General features: G+C 42.5%; 1 protein-coding gene across 1 annotated transcript in view; it reads right to left on the bottom strand.

The window, feature by feature from the left end:
- Positions 1-18,526, bottom strand: part of LOC117357258 (enoyl-[acyl-carrier-protein] reductase, mitochondrial-like) — a 68,276-nt gene that overhangs the window by 35,972 nt on the left and 13,778 nt on the right. Inside the window, exons 3-5 of the mRNA XM_033937631.1 lie at positions 7,845-7,976; positions 6,505-6,648; positions 4,758-4,860 (exon numbers count right to left, since the gene is read on the bottom strand). Coding sequence (XP_033793522.1) covers positions 4,758-4,860; positions 6,505-6,648; positions 7,845-7,976 — 379 coding nt within the window. The remainder of the gene's footprint in view (positions 1-4,757; positions 4,861-6,504; positions 6,649-7,844; positions 7,977-18,526) is intronic.

Genomic DNA, 18,526 nt, shown 5'->3' with positions numbered 1-18,526 from the left:
CAAAGTCCCTCCTTGAAGGCCGCAATCCAGTCGGGTTTTCAGGATTTCCCCAATGAATATGCATGAGATCTATGTGCATGCACTGCCTTCAATGCATATTCATTGAGGAAATCCTGAAAACCCAACTGGATTCTGGCCCTCAAGGAGGGACTTTGAGATCCCTGCCTTAAGACATCCACCCCATGTAAAACAGTTATAGCAAAACATGATCAATTTCTAATCAAGTTTTACTCATTATGATAACGAATGGACTTTTGTCATCAATTCCTAATATCAATTTTTACCATATATCTCTTTTTAGTATTCTTCCTATTTCCTCTTTGAGCAATGAAACCTGTGGTGGGCATATCATAACTCTACAGACGCCAGTCTTTAGAACCTCTTATGATATACTTATCATTTCAAGTTCCCGTCATGTATGTCTATGCCCACCACTACCTACCATTCCCTATTATATTTTTATATTTTTAATTATTTAACTCATTATTTAATAATAATACCCATAAATATATTTCCTAAAAAATCCTTATGAATTGTGTAGCAATGAACTTTCTAATTGTAAATGAAAGCAACACTTATCTTTGGATTTGGTGGGTCCTGCCACCGTCAACGTTGATATTTCCTGACTCCCGACGCCCTTTCTTTTTGTGGGCATTTCAACCCCAAACAGGTCTTCGTCGGAGGATGTTAAATATGAACTGCCTCTCGTACTGCTTAACCAGAACCTATATAGAGTTACTTCAGTCTTCTCAACATGTGTGTAATTATCCCATTTTTGTCACAACCAATGAACAAATTATATATCTTCTAACATTTAAGGCATGTAGCTCAAAAGTCTTAATGGGAAGAAATATCTACATTGATCATCCTACTTATATGCACATGTTTATACCAAATCAATCATCCTATATACTGTATATACAGATATAAACTAAGTTTACTATTGCAGCTAAATACATTATATTTATACACCTCCTAAGAAGATTGGTCATTTCAACTAGCTATAATCTATTTACACGCATCCCTGAAAGTTCTAGTTTCCTCTCTCTGTCAACTTCATAATTTCAGTTCAAGTAGTTTGAGAAAAGGACAGTCTTCATCCCTTTCTTGAATTTTCTGGTGTTGTTTTCTAGCTTTAATTCCTCTGGAAGGGCATTCCACCAAGTTGGGGCCATTACCGAGAACATTCTTGCCCTGGCGCTTTGGTATTTGATCTCTTTGAAGGAGGGGATTTGTAGTAAGGACTCTTGGCTCGAACGCAGAGCACATAGGGGTTTATGGTTTTGTAGTCTGGCTGCTAGGTATCGTGGTTCTGAGAGGTGAACAGTTTTGTGCATCAGCAATAAGATTTTGAATCTCACCCTGCTCTCAATCGGGAGCCAGAGTAACTCTTTTAGTAGTGGGGTGGCACTCGTCTGCTATTTCTTGCACTTATATGCCCACACAAGTGCCTGCACTTAACTCATAAGTGCATATTTTCTTTATGTATTCAGTCATTTTCTGCTATGTCCAAAAACTCTGCATCAGTTTGGTAAATAATGGGATACTTTCTATAGGGTGAAAACTAGATGGCATTGATGAATCAAGTCCTCCTGCTTTAGAAACATGATGGCAGATAAAGGCCAAATGGCCCATCCAGTCTGCCCATCCGCAGTAACCATTACATCTTCCTCTCTCTAGGATATCCCAAGTGCCTATCCCATGCCTTCTTGAATTCAGACACAGCCTCTGCCTCCACCACTTCTTTTGGGAGACTGTTCCACGCAGGTATAAGTGTCAGCATAATTTAGCCCATGTCAGATGGTAAAGAACCCAACTTTTAGCAAATTATTGATAGCAAAAGCTATCCAGTTAATTATTACTAAAGAAGCAGACTCTTGTCAGTTCAGAAGGACAGATTGTCCAGGTCCCACATGCGCCAAGGCACTATCCTGTGATGAAGGTTGTTCTGTACAATCATGTGCAATGAAACAGATGAAACAGGAGGAAGCAGTAGCTTTGCAGATTGTATTAAGTAAGGCAGATTGCTATAGGCCTTTTATGGCTGCAGTATTTCTGATCGGATAAAATGTGAACTGTGGAGCTGAAATATCTGCTTATTTCTAATGGAATTGTATGCCGAATGTCAGCTAATTTAGCATAATTTTTGTTTGCGAGTGGCATACCGGTTTTTTTTAGGATTGAAAGAGATTACAGCACTGTATAAATTTCCAAGAGGAGTTTGGTAGCTAGAACCTACAGACAATGTAAAGTATACAGGGCTTCTTGTCAAGTAGTGGCTTGAAGCTTCTCACAGAACGTGAGGAACCGTAGTTGCTACTTTAAGGTGGAAAGTAAAGTTTGTGATTTGGGCAAAATCTTTCCCTCCCTTATACAAAGCTGCACTGCCAAGCAGCGCAAACTAAATGCCGAGTCACCCATTCTATTCCTATTTGTGGCTCAGCATTTCATCTGCACTGCTTGGCAGCATGGCTTTGTGAAAGGGTGGGTTTGTGGTGTGGAGAATATAATTGTATATCAATATGCTTTGAAGATCACTTACTCTGGTTACTATAACCTTCTGAGAACTGCTGTTCATCAGTACTCTTCATGTGCTGCTGGTCTCTTTAGCTATTTGGTTTTGTTTTCTCTCCTCTGTGTTACTTTGCTAAAGAGGAAGGGAAAACAAAAAGAGGTTCTTCCTCAATCCTCCCAAGGGCTTCTCTGCCAGATCAATATAATAGAGCACCTTACCAGACCTGGGAGGTGATCTGCTCACTATGCCAGGTGGGAATGGGAGCGCCCCCTACTACCGTGTTTCCCCGATGGTAAGACACTGTCTTATTTTTTTTGGAAGGCCAAAATATGCTCTAGGGCTTATTTTCGGGGGGATGCCTTATTTACCCCTGAAGAAGACTACAGTACACAGTTATTGTTGAAAAAAAACAGAATTTTAATACCTGTATTGGATGTTCTGGCCGTGAACAAACTCCTGCAGTCTCCGTTAGGGAGGGATGAGGGAAGCTGCCTGTGTTTCCTTGCGCGGAGTCACGTGCGCGCGCTGCAGTCCTGTCACTTCCTCCTCTTCACTTCATGACGAGGCGCGGCACGCAGCCATGGAGGCAAATACGGAGGGACCACACGGAGTCACCCACCGTACCACCCGATTCGGGTAAGCGCAGGTATCGGTGGGTGGCTTATTTGCGGGGGGGGGGGGGGGTGCCTTATTTTACATTTTTTTCTAAAAAGGGGGGGCTGTCTTATTTGATGGCCCTGCCTTATCATCGGGGAAACAGGGTATGTATTCGCAGATCGAATACTTCATAGCCAGTCGCCTGGCAGAACGTTTACTGCAAGTAATCTCACTCAGAGACCTAGAAGTGGCTGGTCCACAAGCAGTGCAGGAGGGGGGGGGGGGGGGGGGCGCATGATGGAGACACTGTCTGCTCAGGACAATCCCCTTTGGTGGCTAGCCTTTCCCTAGTTGGTGCAACTGCAGTAGAGAATGGAGAGGGGTTGTTCCTGGGGCAAGGAAAACAATTGTGCCTATATCAGCGATGTAAGCCCGATCAAGTTAGACTACATTCTCTCATGAACATCGTTGGACGATTTAGTTTTGAATATGGTGAATATTTGCCTTGGTCTGTATCTGGGTGCCCCCTTTTAGGCATCCCAAGGACGCGCAGTGACAGCCTTTCTAGGACAGCATCCAGGCACTCAGATTTCATGATAGAATTACTAGTGTAACTTGGTATTGATTCATCTAACAGTTGCACAGCCGCTGTTACACTAGGCATAGCCTGGCCTAACTCTGATCATTCCAAAAGGATCTTTATTCAAATTCTGAGGCAACCCTGACTCTACACGTCCAGCGTTTCGGCACCTTACAGGTGCCTTCTTCAGGAGTCCAAGCTTTAGTATATTCACGTGTAGATGTGTCAATGGGATACAGCGTATGTTCGCAGCAGGTATTATCAATCTACTTGTGAATATACTAAAGCTTTGACTCCTGAAGAAGGCACCTGTATGGTGCCAAAACGCTGGCTGTGTAGAGTCAGTATTGCCTCAGAAGTTGAATAATGATCCCTTTGGAAAGATCTTTCTCTACTCTGTAGATGTATTGTCTTCGATATCGTAGAGGTTATTCTTCGTCCTTTTGGACTATTCCTATCTTGTCTAACTGTGATCATGTCAGTGTGGCAACGGCATGTGTAGCTTACATTATTCTGTAAGCTGTGGACATGTTAAGAAGCAGCTTTGCCCATACTCTTCCCATTCTCTAGCTAAGTGAACGTCCCCTTGCATTTACATGTTTTGTCAGCTATTCACACCCTTACAAAATAGTGGTTTGCCACTTTCCTGGTATTCTGTACATTTTACATGTGCAGGTGGCGAATATGGGTCACCAGTTACAGAACTGCCCTTTTTGTCTTCTCCAGAACATATCGGCTGTGTAAAGCATCAGAGGTATCCAACCTCAGTCCATGAGTGTCGCAATCCAGTCAGGTTATCAGGATTTCGCCAATGAATATGCTTGAGATCTGGTTACATGTATTGTTCCATTGTATACAAATGGATCTCTTGCATATTCATTGGGGAAATCCTGAAAACCTGACTTGGCGAGGGCCAAGGTTAAATCCCCTGATCTAGATTAAGTTCTTACAGTTCTTTTACTGTTGTTCAAAATCGTTTTCAGGCTGCTATCACTGTACTACAGTTTTAGTAAAATTAGACATATTTTCCAGATGTCAAGATGATCATGACCAGTGTTCAGATACCTGTCTCTAATTATGTTAATGGTACTGAGTCCCATTCCTGCAGCAATCTGAATGACAGCTTGTCCAACTGCACTGTTAGCACCATTCTGAATCACTGTGTCCCCTGAGGAGAGAAATATATGTCACACATGTCCAACAAAATCACATTTTCAAGTGTTCTATGCAAATTAAAAAGGAACATCTCTCTAGTGCCTTCACGTGAAGTTATATGGCCAGGGATGTACAAACCTCTTTAGGAGAGGTTCATACTGTATTTTTTTCAAACAAAGAATTTTCAAAGGTGGATCATATCAGTTTGATGAACCTTTTTAAAAAAGGCAAAATCTTGAAGGCAAAATCTCTTGTTGATCCATGGAAATTCCCAGATGAAATATGCTGTATTGTTTTGAAAGTCACCCACTCCATATTAGATTTCCCCCAAGATCTTCCTGGTTTCCCAGCTGCTGTCGGGATTGGTGTTTTCCTGTGAATTCATAACAGGCTGAAGTCTGCCTGGTACTTTTGCACTTACTATGAAAACACCATAGTTTCTTTTGAAGGTTTTTTTTTTTTTTAAGCTTTAGTTCTTCGAGATGCAGTAGCATCAAATCCCTGATGAAAGTCTTGAAAATGGGGCCTCAGATGCACAGAATTGTACGGAGTTGGGATATGAATATCGGCAGTTTCAGTTAAGGTAAGTCAATTTGGCATTTATGAATCGTGATGTTTTTGGATTGATTGGATAATATTGTGGGTTGTTTTTTTTTTTAACATTTTCTGAGCTTTTCACTTGGGGACATGGTTCTCCTGTAATTTATACACAAATTTTCATGAAGTTTCTAATTTCATTGTGGGATGCATAAGATTTCATATTAGAGGAGCAAAATGATGTGTATTGTCAGTGACAATTGAGTGCATTGGAACTCCTTATTGTCTTACTGGATGTATTTACAAATCACTGAAACCTCCTCATCTTTATAAAATATTTATTTTATTATAGGGGAATCATCTCCTGAGTGACACTCTCTTACATTTGGGGGAGTTTTTGATTTATTTGGATTTTAAATCTAATCTAATCTAATACACAATTTATTAATCACACTATACCAAACAGATTCAAGGTGAATTACATGCATAGAAGCCTTAAAATCTACAGGAGAATACAAAAGCAATCAATAATTAAAATATCATCATACCATGAATATTACAACAAGTCATATACTGTAAAAAAAAAAGTTTTCAAATTTTTACAACACCTTAATTGATATCAGTCCTAATGTGAATGGGTAGATTATTCCAAATTGTAATAGCAGTGTAAGCAAAAGAAGAGTTGAGTTGTCGTTTATATTGTACTCCTCTAATCTGTGGAAAATGTAGTAATAAAATACCACCTAATCTGGTGGAAGAATAATGCAAATGAGAAAAAAGTAAAATCAGATTATCTGAAGTCAGTCTGTAATATACAATGAACTATGAAAGCTGATTGAAGACTGACGTTGAATAACAGCTCTACATGCTATCGGTCGATAAACTCCTGCTAATGGAACAGCATAAACATAGTAACATAACGTAGTAACATAGTAGATGACAGCAGATAAAGACCCGAATGGTCCATCCAGTCTGCCCAACCTGATTCAATTAAAATTTTTTTAATTTTTTTTTCTTATCTATTTCTGGGCAAGAATCCAAAGCTCTACCCGGTACTGTGCTTGGGTTCCAACTCTTTTAACTCTATTCAAGCAAATGTGCTAGCCCTCCAGCTGTTTACCAGGTTTTAAGTTTCCAAAATCCTTCAGCATCCGATAAGCGGTGCAAGGGTTTACACCGAGAGTTGCAGCACTAAGGAGAGGGATGTCCTTCGCAACCGGGATCACATCAGTTGCTTTACAGACTACTTCCATTCTCCAGGTACCTAAACAAAGAAGCCATCAGCATTTTGTTAGCAATGCCAGCTCAATCTGGTTTTTATATTGATGAAATGAGGTAAACATCCCCTTCCCATGACTGGTTAAATCATTTGATTGGGGCTAGCTCAGGGGCGGGAGGACGATGGCCGCAATCCAGTTGGGTGTTCAGACTTTCCCCAACGAATATGCACAAGATCTATTTGCATACAGTGTAGGCAGTGCATGCAAATAGATCTCATGCCTATTCATTGGGGGGAAAGCCTGAAAACCCGAATGGATTGCAGCCCTTGTTCTCTACCCCTGGGCTAGCCACTAATATTCAGTGCCATTTAACTGGTTAACTGCCACTGAAAATTGCAGTTAGCACCTAAATCAAAGCTGGCTATGTTGGGGGCATTCTGGGGATGAAGTCAGCCCTTATGGGCTGCATATCACACAAATGGGACCGCATAAATGTTTATCCTATTTTTGCAGTAACCCATGTCCACTTAATTGATGATTATTGGCTTAAGCAGCTATGTGTTAGCCGGTTTAAAAATAATCAGATACTGTATTCAAAACTGAAGCTTTAAATATCCGGAAATAATGCCAGCAGTGGTGAGCAATACGCTCACTGCCCAATGGCTGAATAGTGATCCCTTGTTTAATAGCAAGTTTATAGCTCTTAGGAATGCCTATCTCTTGGTCTTGTTGTTATCCACAATGAACTGCCAAAGTATTTGCAGAAATATAAGTACTTTTAATCAGTGGCGTAACAAGGGTAGTAGGCACCCGGGTCAGTGGCATCCCCCGTGCCCTCCTCTCCATCCCCTCACTCCTTCCGAACCTACCTGCTCCTTCTCCGTCCTCCACATCATGCTAACATCCTCTCCCCCTCCTTTTAAATCTTCACCAGGGTCAGCAGCTTCTCTGGCTTGCTGCTTGTACCATCATTGGCTTTCCCCCTGATGTCACTTTTTGGCCTTGTGACCAGGAAGTGATTTCAGAGGGGAGCCAGGCTGGAGAAGTTGCTCGCGCTGAAGATTTAAAGAGGTGTGGCGGGGGGAAGAGAAGGCGCAAATGTGGCATGGGGTGGTGGAGCAGTGCCGGCGCCCCCACCAAGATGGCACCCAGGCAGTCTGCCCTTCCCCACCTTACTACGTCATTGCTTTTAATGTAATGCAATGTTTCATATAATGTAAACTGTGAAGTCAGTCCTTACCAAAACCAGCATCTACTGGAATCACCCAGTCTCCAGGCTTGGCATCACAGACTTTGCTCCCAACTTCCAAAACCTCTCCTAGACCTTCATTTCCCCCAACTGCAGGAAATGGTGGTAAGATAGCATACGTGCCTAAGAAAGACATGTGAATGGATTGCTTGTTATGAAGAAAAATGCTTTGGCTTTGTTGTAGCGTTCTTTGTAAAAGATGAGTTGCTAAGTTCATGTCTCCATCTTCCAAGTTTGTTATTTTTATATCCTGCCTATCAGTGGAGATTGTCTAAGTGTTTTTTACATTCAAGTACTGAAGCATTTTCCCTGTCTGTCCTGGTGGGATCACAATCTACCTAGTGTTTCTGGGACAATGAAGGATTAAGTGACTTGCTCAGAGTCACAAGGAGCAGGGCTGGGCTATAACCCACAACCTCATGGTGCTAGGACTGAAGCTCTAGCCAGGGGTGTCCAACCTGTGGCCCGAGGGCCGCATGCGGCCCCTTGAAGTATTTTGTGCGTTCTCGGTCCAGGGTGATGCAGTATTTTCCTCTGCTGCCCCCGGGTGTTTACCGTTTTGCCGGCTCCCTCCTCTGTCTTGCTGCGTTTGCGCAGCCCCAGAAACATTTTTTTCAGTCAATGAGGCCCAGGGAAGCCAAAAGGTTGGACACCCCTGCGAGTCTAGCCACTCTCCCTCCTTCTAGTAGTTTCTACCATTTACTAGCACACATGTTTTTATTGTCATTTTCTCCATCTCCAACTTTGTTGTTATTTTTCATCATCAATCAAAATTTCAAGGCGTTGAAAATCAAAGTAATTTTATTGTCCACAAATGGTCCCTGGCAGGTTAAATCGTCTGTTCGGGCTTTCCACTGTTACTCAGTGACACGTAACTACTTAGTGCCGCTGAATATCACTAAACTCAAAGCTGGCTATTTTGTGGGGTTCCGAGGCAATATTCGGCAATTAACCACCTAAATGTAGCAGTTAAATTGGACCGCATAAAAGTCAATCCTGTCTTTATATACATAGTAGATGACAGCAGAAAAAGACCTTAATGGCCCTTCCAGTCTGCCCAACCTGATTCAATTAAAATTTTTTCTTCTTAGCTATTTCTGGACAAGAATCCAAAGCTCTACCCGGTACTGTATACTGGACAGAGGCATAACATTGATCAAGCCTAGCAAAATATCCAGGGCTGCCCAATAGTGGGGAGTTAGATAGAAAAAATCACTCTATAGACCTGTTCAAAGGGTAAAGTTAATTGGATGATGTAACACAGTTCACCAAAACTTGCTCAGAATCAAGGAGGGGAAACTGGGGCGAACCCCAGAAAAACCACCTCACAGCCCAATCATCGCATGGAGGGTAAACAGTATCGTTATATCATTCCATGTATGCTTATAAGTTGAAAAAATATTTGCACTGTAATGATTGAATAGATTTTAAAGTCCAAGAACTAAGCAAACTTAACTTATAGCTTATAGCTTAACTTATAGTGGGGAGTGGCTGCAGTTGTCCCCCCCCCACACACACACACACATGTTCTCATCTCTTATTTCACATGCCCACCATCATGATTCTCCAGATGTGCAATGAGTATTGGTATAAGCAGAGCTAGAAACAGGCTGCCTCTGCTGGCCCCAGAAGGGCCTTTTACCTGTGCCACATTCTGCCCATAGGAAGTTACATTGGAAAGGCCAAAGAGCACAGGAAAGGCTCTGGAAAGACTGACAGAGGCAGTCTGTCTCCATTGCTGCCTTTGCTGGAAGCCCACTGGGACTTTGGAGAACCATGGGGGGGGGGGGGGCTAGAAAGTTGTTTAGGTGTAGGGGTGTGTTTGGTGTGTGTAGAAGTGGGGGAGGGGGAGGGGGTGATAAAATAGAAAATCACCAGACCTGGAGAGGAGGAGAGGGAAAAATATTGAACCTGCAGGCAGCAGAGAGAGTGAGAGACCTGGAGAAAAGGAAAGATTAAAGAAAAGGGGAGCAAAGGGAAGAGAGAGAGACTGAGGGAGGAGAGGAGGAGAGACACTGAACCAATGGTGGGAGAGAGAGATGTTGGACCATGAGGGGAGGAGTGTGCAGGAGGTAGGGAAGAGAGAGAGGAAAGGCTAGATATGGGTATGGACAGAAACACAGAGAAGAGATGCTGGGCATTGGTGAAAAAAATGCTGGACATAGTAGCATAAGGACACAAAGGAGAGGCACAGAATATGAAGGGAATATTTGGACACTGAGAAGGCAGATGCTGAACATGGGGGGAGAATGGGGAGACACTGACAGGATGCTGAGGAAAGATGGATGGTGGAGATAGAGAGAAAAGAATCATTATAAGGACAGGAGACCCTGAAAAGAGAGTTACAAATAAGCTAGAAAAGGAGATAAGAGACACCAAGACCAAAGCAATCCTTAGACAACAAAGGTAGAACAAAGTATTTCTTTTTTTCCCCCGAATGTATTCATTATAAAATGTCAGCTTTGGGGAAATGTATATCTCTGATTATCTTGCATTTCTATTTCTACCCTGTTTCCCCGATGGTAAGACACTGTCTTATTTTTTTTGGAAGGCCAAAATATGCTCTAGGGCTTATTTTCGGGGGGATGCCTTATTTACATTTTTTTCTAAAAAGGGGGGGGCTGTCTTATTTGACGGCTAAAGAATCGGTCGGCCGAAAAATCGTACCGTGTATGGCCAGCTTTATCCATCATACCATATATTGTACCATTTAATGTCCCCAATGTTCTCCATCAGGGAAACACAGTAAAGAGATTATTCTGTAGTGCAGCATCAGAGGGGACTTGACAATGTGAAACCATTGTTTATATACCGTATGCATTTTAAACAGGCTTTATATACAGTAAGTGGTATTGCTCACAGCAAAAGAAACCTGTCTGCGTGTCTCACTTTTGGATGTTCTGGCCGTGAACAAACTCCTGCAGTCTCCGTTAGGGAGGGATGAAGGAAGCTGCCTGTGTTTCCTTGCGCGGAGTCACGTGCGCGCGCTGCAGTCCTGTCACTTCCTCCTCTTCACTTCATGACGAGGCGCGGCACGCAGCCATGGAGGCAAATACGGTAGACGGAGGGACCACACGGGGTCACCCACCGTACCACCCGATTCGGGTAAGCGCAGGTATCGGTGGGTGGCTTATTTGCAGGGGGGTGCCTTATTTTACATTTTTTTCTAAAAAGGGGGGGCTGTCTTATTTGATGGCCCTGCCTTATCATCGGGGAAACAGGGTATTACTATGACAGGTTTTCTATGTAGGTTTGGAATATTTTTACTTTTTTCCAGAGTTTGTTTACTGAACCTATAAAGAGATTCTCCCTCCCCCTCCTCCCCCCCCAGTCTTGGGAGCTTGGGAGAGATAGGGGACTCATCTTGCTTTTTCTTCCTAGGACCCATTCAGTCACTGAGACTGTAAGTCTCTCACCCAAATGCCTCAGCAGTCACACTGCTGCTGTGCCATGGCTTCCTCTCTTAGGCTTGCTTAGTTTCTTCTGCTAGGGTCTAGAGCAGGCTTGCCAAATTTTTCCTGAAAGGGGAGACATTTAATATTTCATAGGTTAGGAGGGCCACGACATGCATGTGGACATACACATGCATGCTCTCTCTCCCATGCCTCCTACCAGCCTTTTTCTCTCTCTCTCATGTATCTTCCCCAACCTTCACCAAGTCTTTCTCTTGTACCTCTCAGCCTTCACCCAAACCTTTTCTACTACTACTACTACTACTACTTATCATTTCTATAGTGCTGCCAGACACACCCAGCATTGTACATTGTACCATGTAAGAGACGATCCTTGCTTAAAAGAGCTTACAATCTAATCAGATAAACAGGGCAGTTGGGGGTAGATGATTACAGAGGGAGCCAGTGGCGTAGTAAGGGGGAGCGGTCTGCCCCAGATGCCATGTTGGTGGAGGCGCAGACACCCCTCCCCCTCTCCGTCCCCGCCTCTTCCCACTCCTCCCCTCACCACGTGCTTGCCCCCTTCCCTTCCCCGCACCTCTAGTTGTTCACCGTTGTCAGAAACAACTTTAACATGCTTCCCACTGATGTCATTTTGGGGCGCCGCACGTAAGAAGTGATGTCAGTGGGATAGACAACCTTGGGGTTGCAAGGAGCAGGTTGAAGTTCTTGTTGCTCGCGGCGGTGAACAACTAGAGGTATGGGGAAGGGGAGGGCACTCGTGTGGCAGGGGGGAATCGGGGAAGGAGCAGGCGGGGGCGAAGACAAGGGTGGTGGAAGAGCTCCACAGCCCGGGGTGCCTCTCACCCTCGCTATGCCACTGAAGGGAGTGACAAAATGGACATAGAAACAAAGAAACAGAGAAACATGATGGCAGATAAAAGCCGAATGGCCCATTCAGTCTGCCCATCCACGACATCCGCTCTCGCCTCATCTCCCTAAGAAATCCCACATGCATGTCCCATGCTATCTTTACTTCAGATACAGTCTTCAAATACAGCACTTCCATCGGAAAACTATTCCGTGCATCTACCACCCTTTCTGTATTTTCGTACATTACTTCTGAACCGAGCGCTGCACTATATGTGGACGAACTATCCAACAGGCAATGTACGAGTACATATGTTGCATTTCGCTAGCTCTGTTTCAGTTATCGTGTAATTTACTAATTGCCTTTAATGTTTGATTCACCCTCGTAACATGTTTACATAATCCAGGCAGCTAAGAATTCAACACACATCTCTATCAATTTTCACACAATGGTTCTTTGGGCAGATAAATTAGTTAATACATTAACCACGTGTTCTATAAAAAATGGCTAATGTCAGCAAGCTAGTGCTCCAGGGGACTTTAGAAAAAGCCATTTTCCAGAACCTTTCAAATCTATTTATCTTTTATTCAACATTTTCCTGCCAGTATTAATATGCTTTCAAATGAAAAGGTTTAGTCGGCTACCTGTGATAAGCTGGGACATCTTTACTACACTATTGTAAAACAAGCATCCACTCTTGTGCAGATTAGAGAATGACACGGGGACACATTTTTCCCCCCATCCCTGCGAGAACTCATTTTCCCGTCCCAGCAAGTTCTTTTCCTGTCTCTGCCCCATTCCTGTAAGCTTCTTCCTCATCTGCATAAGCCTCAAATGCTTTAAAATTACAAGCGTCCAAGGCTTGTGAAGTTAAGGCAGAGCTTACAGGAATGGGGCAGGGGCAGAGACAAAACTTATGGGGATGGGAGGGGATGGGGAAATTTAGTTCCTGTGGGGACAGAGAAAAATTTGTTCCCGTGTCATTCTCTAGTGCAGATGCTTAGGATTAATTTAAGTGCAAAAAATTATAGGCGTGCAGTTCACCTGATGAAGATCTTGAGCTTGAAGGCAATAGAATAGAAGTTGTAAAGTAGGGGTAGGGAACTCCGGTCCTCGAGAGCCGTATTCCAGTCAGGTTTTCAGGATTTCCCCAATGAATATGCATGAGATGTATTTGCATGCACTGCTTTCAATGCATATTCATTGGGGAAATCCTGAAAACCCGACTGTAATACGGCTCTCGAGGACCGGAGTTCCCTACCCCTGTTGTAAAGGATTTCAATCTCCTGGGCTCTATTGTAAACAAAGAAGCAACTAGTAGGGAGAAAATACTCTGCAGAATAGCACTTGGTTGCTCTTTAATGAAAGCTCTTGACAAGGATTCAAAGACATTTACAGTGTTATTGCTATAATTAAATACCCGTGCAACGCCGGGGCATCAGCTAGTAATCTCTAATACCCCTGTGCACAGAAGGGAGGGGGGTCAGCTGCTTGGTTCCCCTACCATTGGTCGGCTCTGGCAATTGTGCCAGGCTCACTCAATGGCAGCTACGCTCCTGGTCCCAGGTGCACCGCATGCCTATAACAGGCACAAGCAATGAAATCATTGCATCGTTAACTGTGTGCCGCAGCACACTAATGTGACCTCGCAGATTCCAGGTGTGCCGCGAGATGCCAACGAGAAGAGGCACTGGCTTACTGCTTATGGGACGTGCCTCTCACACCTCTCCTCCTTCTCCTCACCTCTCCTGCAGCACCTCCCCAGCAATAATAGGAGACCCAGGGCCGGAACTGAAGGACATTCACACATCGACATATGCGCATTTCCGGGTGCCCTTGAGCCGCAGCCCTGAGATTAGTGTGCCGCAGCATAAAAAGTTTGCGACACACTTACTTAAATTAATGCTAAATATCTGCACCAAAGGGAATGTGTTTGCTTTTAAAAATGGAAACACACATATATTTAAAACTCTTTGTCCCTGCAGCTTTAGCACCTCCTTCTGAGACATGCATAAGTGTAGGCTAATCAATCATTTCAATCACAACTTTAGATGGAGCAATTATGCTCAGCCCTCTGATATTTAAAATGACCTGAAAAATGTAAAAATTGACCTTTAGAAGCTTGGATCCTTTATTAGTGACTATTATACATGCAGTTAAAAAAAAACAATAAAAAATCTGGTTCTTACAAGTGTTAAAAGCAAGTGGCCAAGTGATGCCTTTCTTTTCTGTATATGAATCTTTATAAAATGGTTGATCACACTGCACATTTGAGGAGCCCTGTGTGGCAGTATACATATTTTACAAAAGACTGCGGGGGTCAATGTTCAAAGGGGTATACCTAGGCAAGAGAGTTTCCTGCCTGGTTAAACTATGCTGCACTGGCCAGATGCCAATATTCAGAGGCACTTAATAAGGTAATACCACTCAATATCAATGCTAGCTATTCCCTGAGGGCCTGATTCTCAAAATGGTGTCCTGATTGTATGTGGCGGTAGGCATCCTACCACTATGTAACAGCCCAATTGGGAGGAATATTTTTTTTTAAAAATCAATGCGATGAATGATGCTTACAATGTAGGTGTCTGACTCATGCGTACAGAAGTGCTTATGCACGCCTATGGACACCTATAACTAGCATAGGCATGTCTTACAGTGGAAGTGGCTTTAGGCATCTGTAGACGTGCCTAGGCGGTTCCATAGACACAAGTGAAATGCCTTGGGCCACATGTCCTCTTTTACCAGATGGAAAATCTGGTAACCCTAATTGTGGGTACATGCACGCTTGTAAGTGGCACCTTGTTTTTGAATTCTATCACAACACTTACCTGTTATGATGATTTTCAGTGCTAATTTTGGGTACTCTATTTAGACTCTGGCATACATTAACAAGTCATGACTATAAATCTCTTCAGGTTTCACCACCTTCTGCAGATTCTCTTGCTTCTTTTGTTGAAAATAAAATCGTTACCATTAGGAATAATTTTTCTACAGTGGACTTTGGTCTTTTCTCCAATTTCAAGGGTAGTTTAATGCTGACGCCAGCAGATTGTTTCTGGCACTCATTTGGTATCTGAGTTCCAAGTCTCAAAACTATGCACAAAATTGATGAGATGTAAATGCATCCTTGATCCTTTTCCCTCTTATCTTTTTGCTAATATTCCACCTCAAGCAATCAATTGGCTGACTAAATTACTAAATTCTGCTTTAGAAACAGGATATTTCTCACATGACATGGGCATAATTAGCCTTACCCCTCTCTTGAAAAAACCAGACCTTGACACAACTGTCACTTCCCACTATAGACCGATTGCAAATATACCTTTTCTAACTAAACTTATGGAATCAATTATTGCCAGCCAACTCTCAAGTTACTTGGAGAAGTTTTCTATCCTTTTACCTTTCCAGCATGGGTTCCGCCCGAATTTCAGCACAGAAACCCTTTTGGTCTCTCTCCTTTCTAAGATACAGCAGTTACAATCTTGTAAGAAACATGCTATCTTACTTCAGTTCAATTTGTCTGCAGCTTTTGATGTAGTCAATCATAATATTCTGCATTACCCGCTCTCAGACATTGGCCCTGATCAGACTGTCTTGGACTGACTTGATAAATTTCTATCCTCCCGTTCTTACTCAGTTAATATGGAAGGATCTAATTCAAAATCTTGGAGAGCCCTTTATGGTGTTCCCCATTGCTCCCCATTGTCTCCAATCTTATTTAACATCTACGTGAGTACTTTGAAATACTATGACTTGAATATTTGGGAAACTCTATTAATGTATGCTGATAACATCTTCATATTACTTGAGGTCGACTCAGATCTTGTTAATCTAACAACCAGATGAAATTGAATGCTGCTAAGACCAAACTTTTATGGATCAGTCCAAAGGGGGAGGAAAGGAGGAGAGATGCCAAGCCTCAGTAGGAGGGGAGGAGAGGGAAGGAGGGGAGAAATTTCAGACTGTCAGACTGTAAGAAAAAGAGAGATATACCAGACCATGGGAAAAGGAGATGGGAAGGAGAAGAAAGGAAGGGGGAAGGAGAGAGAGATGCCAGACCATGGTAGGAGGGAAGGGAAGAGACTGCGTGAAGAAGAGAGTGATACCAGATCACAGGAATGGGGAAAGGAAGGAAAAAGATATCACACTATGAGAAGGGGAAGGGAGGAAGGAGAGAGACAGAGATGCCAGATAAGGGAAGAAAGATACCAGAACATAGTAGGGGGAGGAAGGAAGGTAAGGTGGGGATAAAGATGCCAGACTATGGGAAGGAGAGAAGAAAGATACCAGACCATAGGAAGGAGGAAAACAGAGCTGTCAGAACACAGGTGGGGGAGAGAGAGGGAGGAGATGGTGCACAGAGAAAGGAGGAGTGGGGAAGGAAAAAGAGATAGAAGAAATGCTGTGTAAATTGAAGAGAATAGGGAAGAAAGAGGAAGGAGATGGTGCACATGGATGGAGAAAAGGGGAAGAGCAGAGAGAGGGAGGAGATGGTGCACATAGATGGAGAGGAGGGGATCAGATGGAAAAATAGATTGAGAAGGAAGCAGAGAAATGGAAGAAAGTTGAACGTTAAAAGTTAATGCCAAAGATGGATGTAAAACAAAACAAACCCTACTCCCTGTTAATGTACTGGGTTGATTTCAAAAGCATATATAGCTATTTCAAACAAACATTATTAAATGTTTTCATGTGCTCATAAGTTCTTCAGCAGGATGTCACAACAGCGATATGACATCGCTGACACAATGGTTAGATTTTAATCACATCACATTTTCAATGGAGCTGACTGTGATACAAATGAGAAACGAATGGAATGTGAGGAATATTAATATTGAGTGAGATTGCCTTGGATACGTGACAGTTGTTACAGGGAAAACACAAGTACTATGAAAACAAGTCGTAAACACATACTGATTGGTGATCACAGAAGCACATCAGCTCAACATGCGATTAGCACGAGCCAGGCTAGGTGTTTCTAACACATACTGATTGGTGATTACAGAAGAACATCAGTTCAGCATGCAAGTAGCACGCATCTGATTATCCAATCCACAATGAGGGGATGGGTACTCAGCTCACGAGCCAGGCTAGGTGTTTCTAACACATGCGGATTGGTAATCACAGATCAGCATGCGTTTAGCACGCGTCTGATTATCCAATCCAAAAGGAGGGGATGGGTAAAAAGTACAATATAAATGGTGCTTTCCCTGAAAAAAGGTAGGGACTTTTCCACTGCTGACGAGCTGATGACATATTGAATAAGCCTCCTGATTGCGGTCCCCCGACAGAGTGATGATGCAATAACCGGTAACGTATTGATTCAAACTCTGTACTTAATTAATGATTATGGCTAAGAATACTATATTTATGTAATAAAACTTAATTTGTATACTATTTCGAACTCCTGGTATTCTTCCCAGTGAGGAAAAGTGACTGAAGGGTTTTTTTTGAAAACCCCTTTTAAATAGTAATACATTTCACTGCATAATAAAGTCATGGCTCTACAGATAACAAGTAGAAAGCCACTTATCTGAAGAGATGTTTCTCGGCTTTTACTTATCCCTCCCTGTTGTTTAACCCCTTATTTGTTTCTTTTACTATCAATTATTGTATTTCTTACCCTTTTTCCCTTTTGTAGTGTATGCAGTGTAGTGTATGTCATCAACCGCATTAAAAACTAACGTGGATGATGTGGAGTTTTTTAAATATTGATTGAAGAAATAAAGGAAGGTCAAGAACACTGTGTTTCATCCACAGTTTGTTTTGTCTGCTGGATTGCTCCTTTTCTGTGGACTTTGGGTCTTCATGTTTTTGTTTTTCACGGTTTGATATACTGAGTCTGTTAGTTCTTAATGCAATTGACTTACAACCAATATTTAATATCACTTAGATCATCACAAATCTGTTCTTTTGGTTTCACTTGTCTTATCCGCGGCATTCGACACCATAGACCATCATTTACTCATCAAAAGACTCAGTTTACTCAGTTAGAATCTCTGACCAAGTACTAAACTGGTTCAAATCATACTTTCAAGATCGATCAGCTAAAGTTATTTTTAATAGCTCATCATCAAACACTTTCACCAGTTCATATGGGATTCCTCAAGGTTCAATTCTTTCCCCACTTTTATTTAAAATCTTTTTATCACCCCTCTTAACCCTCAGTCAGTCTATAGGATTCTCCTCTTATGCATATGCAGATGATATTCAGCTCCTGTACCCCTTAAATACAGCAGATCTCAATGAGATAACAACCATAAACAACAAATTAAAACAAATAAGCCAATGGCTTAAGGATAATATGTTGGCATTGAACACAACCAAATCTTCCATAATGTTTTTCCCATGGAAAAATGATCTTAAATTTTCATCACAGATTCTCCTAGACAATACCCCTCTTCAAAAGT

Source organism: Geotrypetes seraphini, chromosome 3 (assembly GCF_902459505.1).
Source record: "Geotrypetes seraphini chromosome 3, aGeoSer1.1, whole genome shotgun sequence".
Taxonomy (NCBI): domain Eukaryota; kingdom Metazoa; phylum Chordata; class Amphibia; order Gymnophiona; family Dermophiidae; genus Geotrypetes; species Geotrypetes seraphini.
Note: the sequence above shows the minus strand (reverse complement) of the source record. Positions and strands in the feature narration are given on the sequence as shown.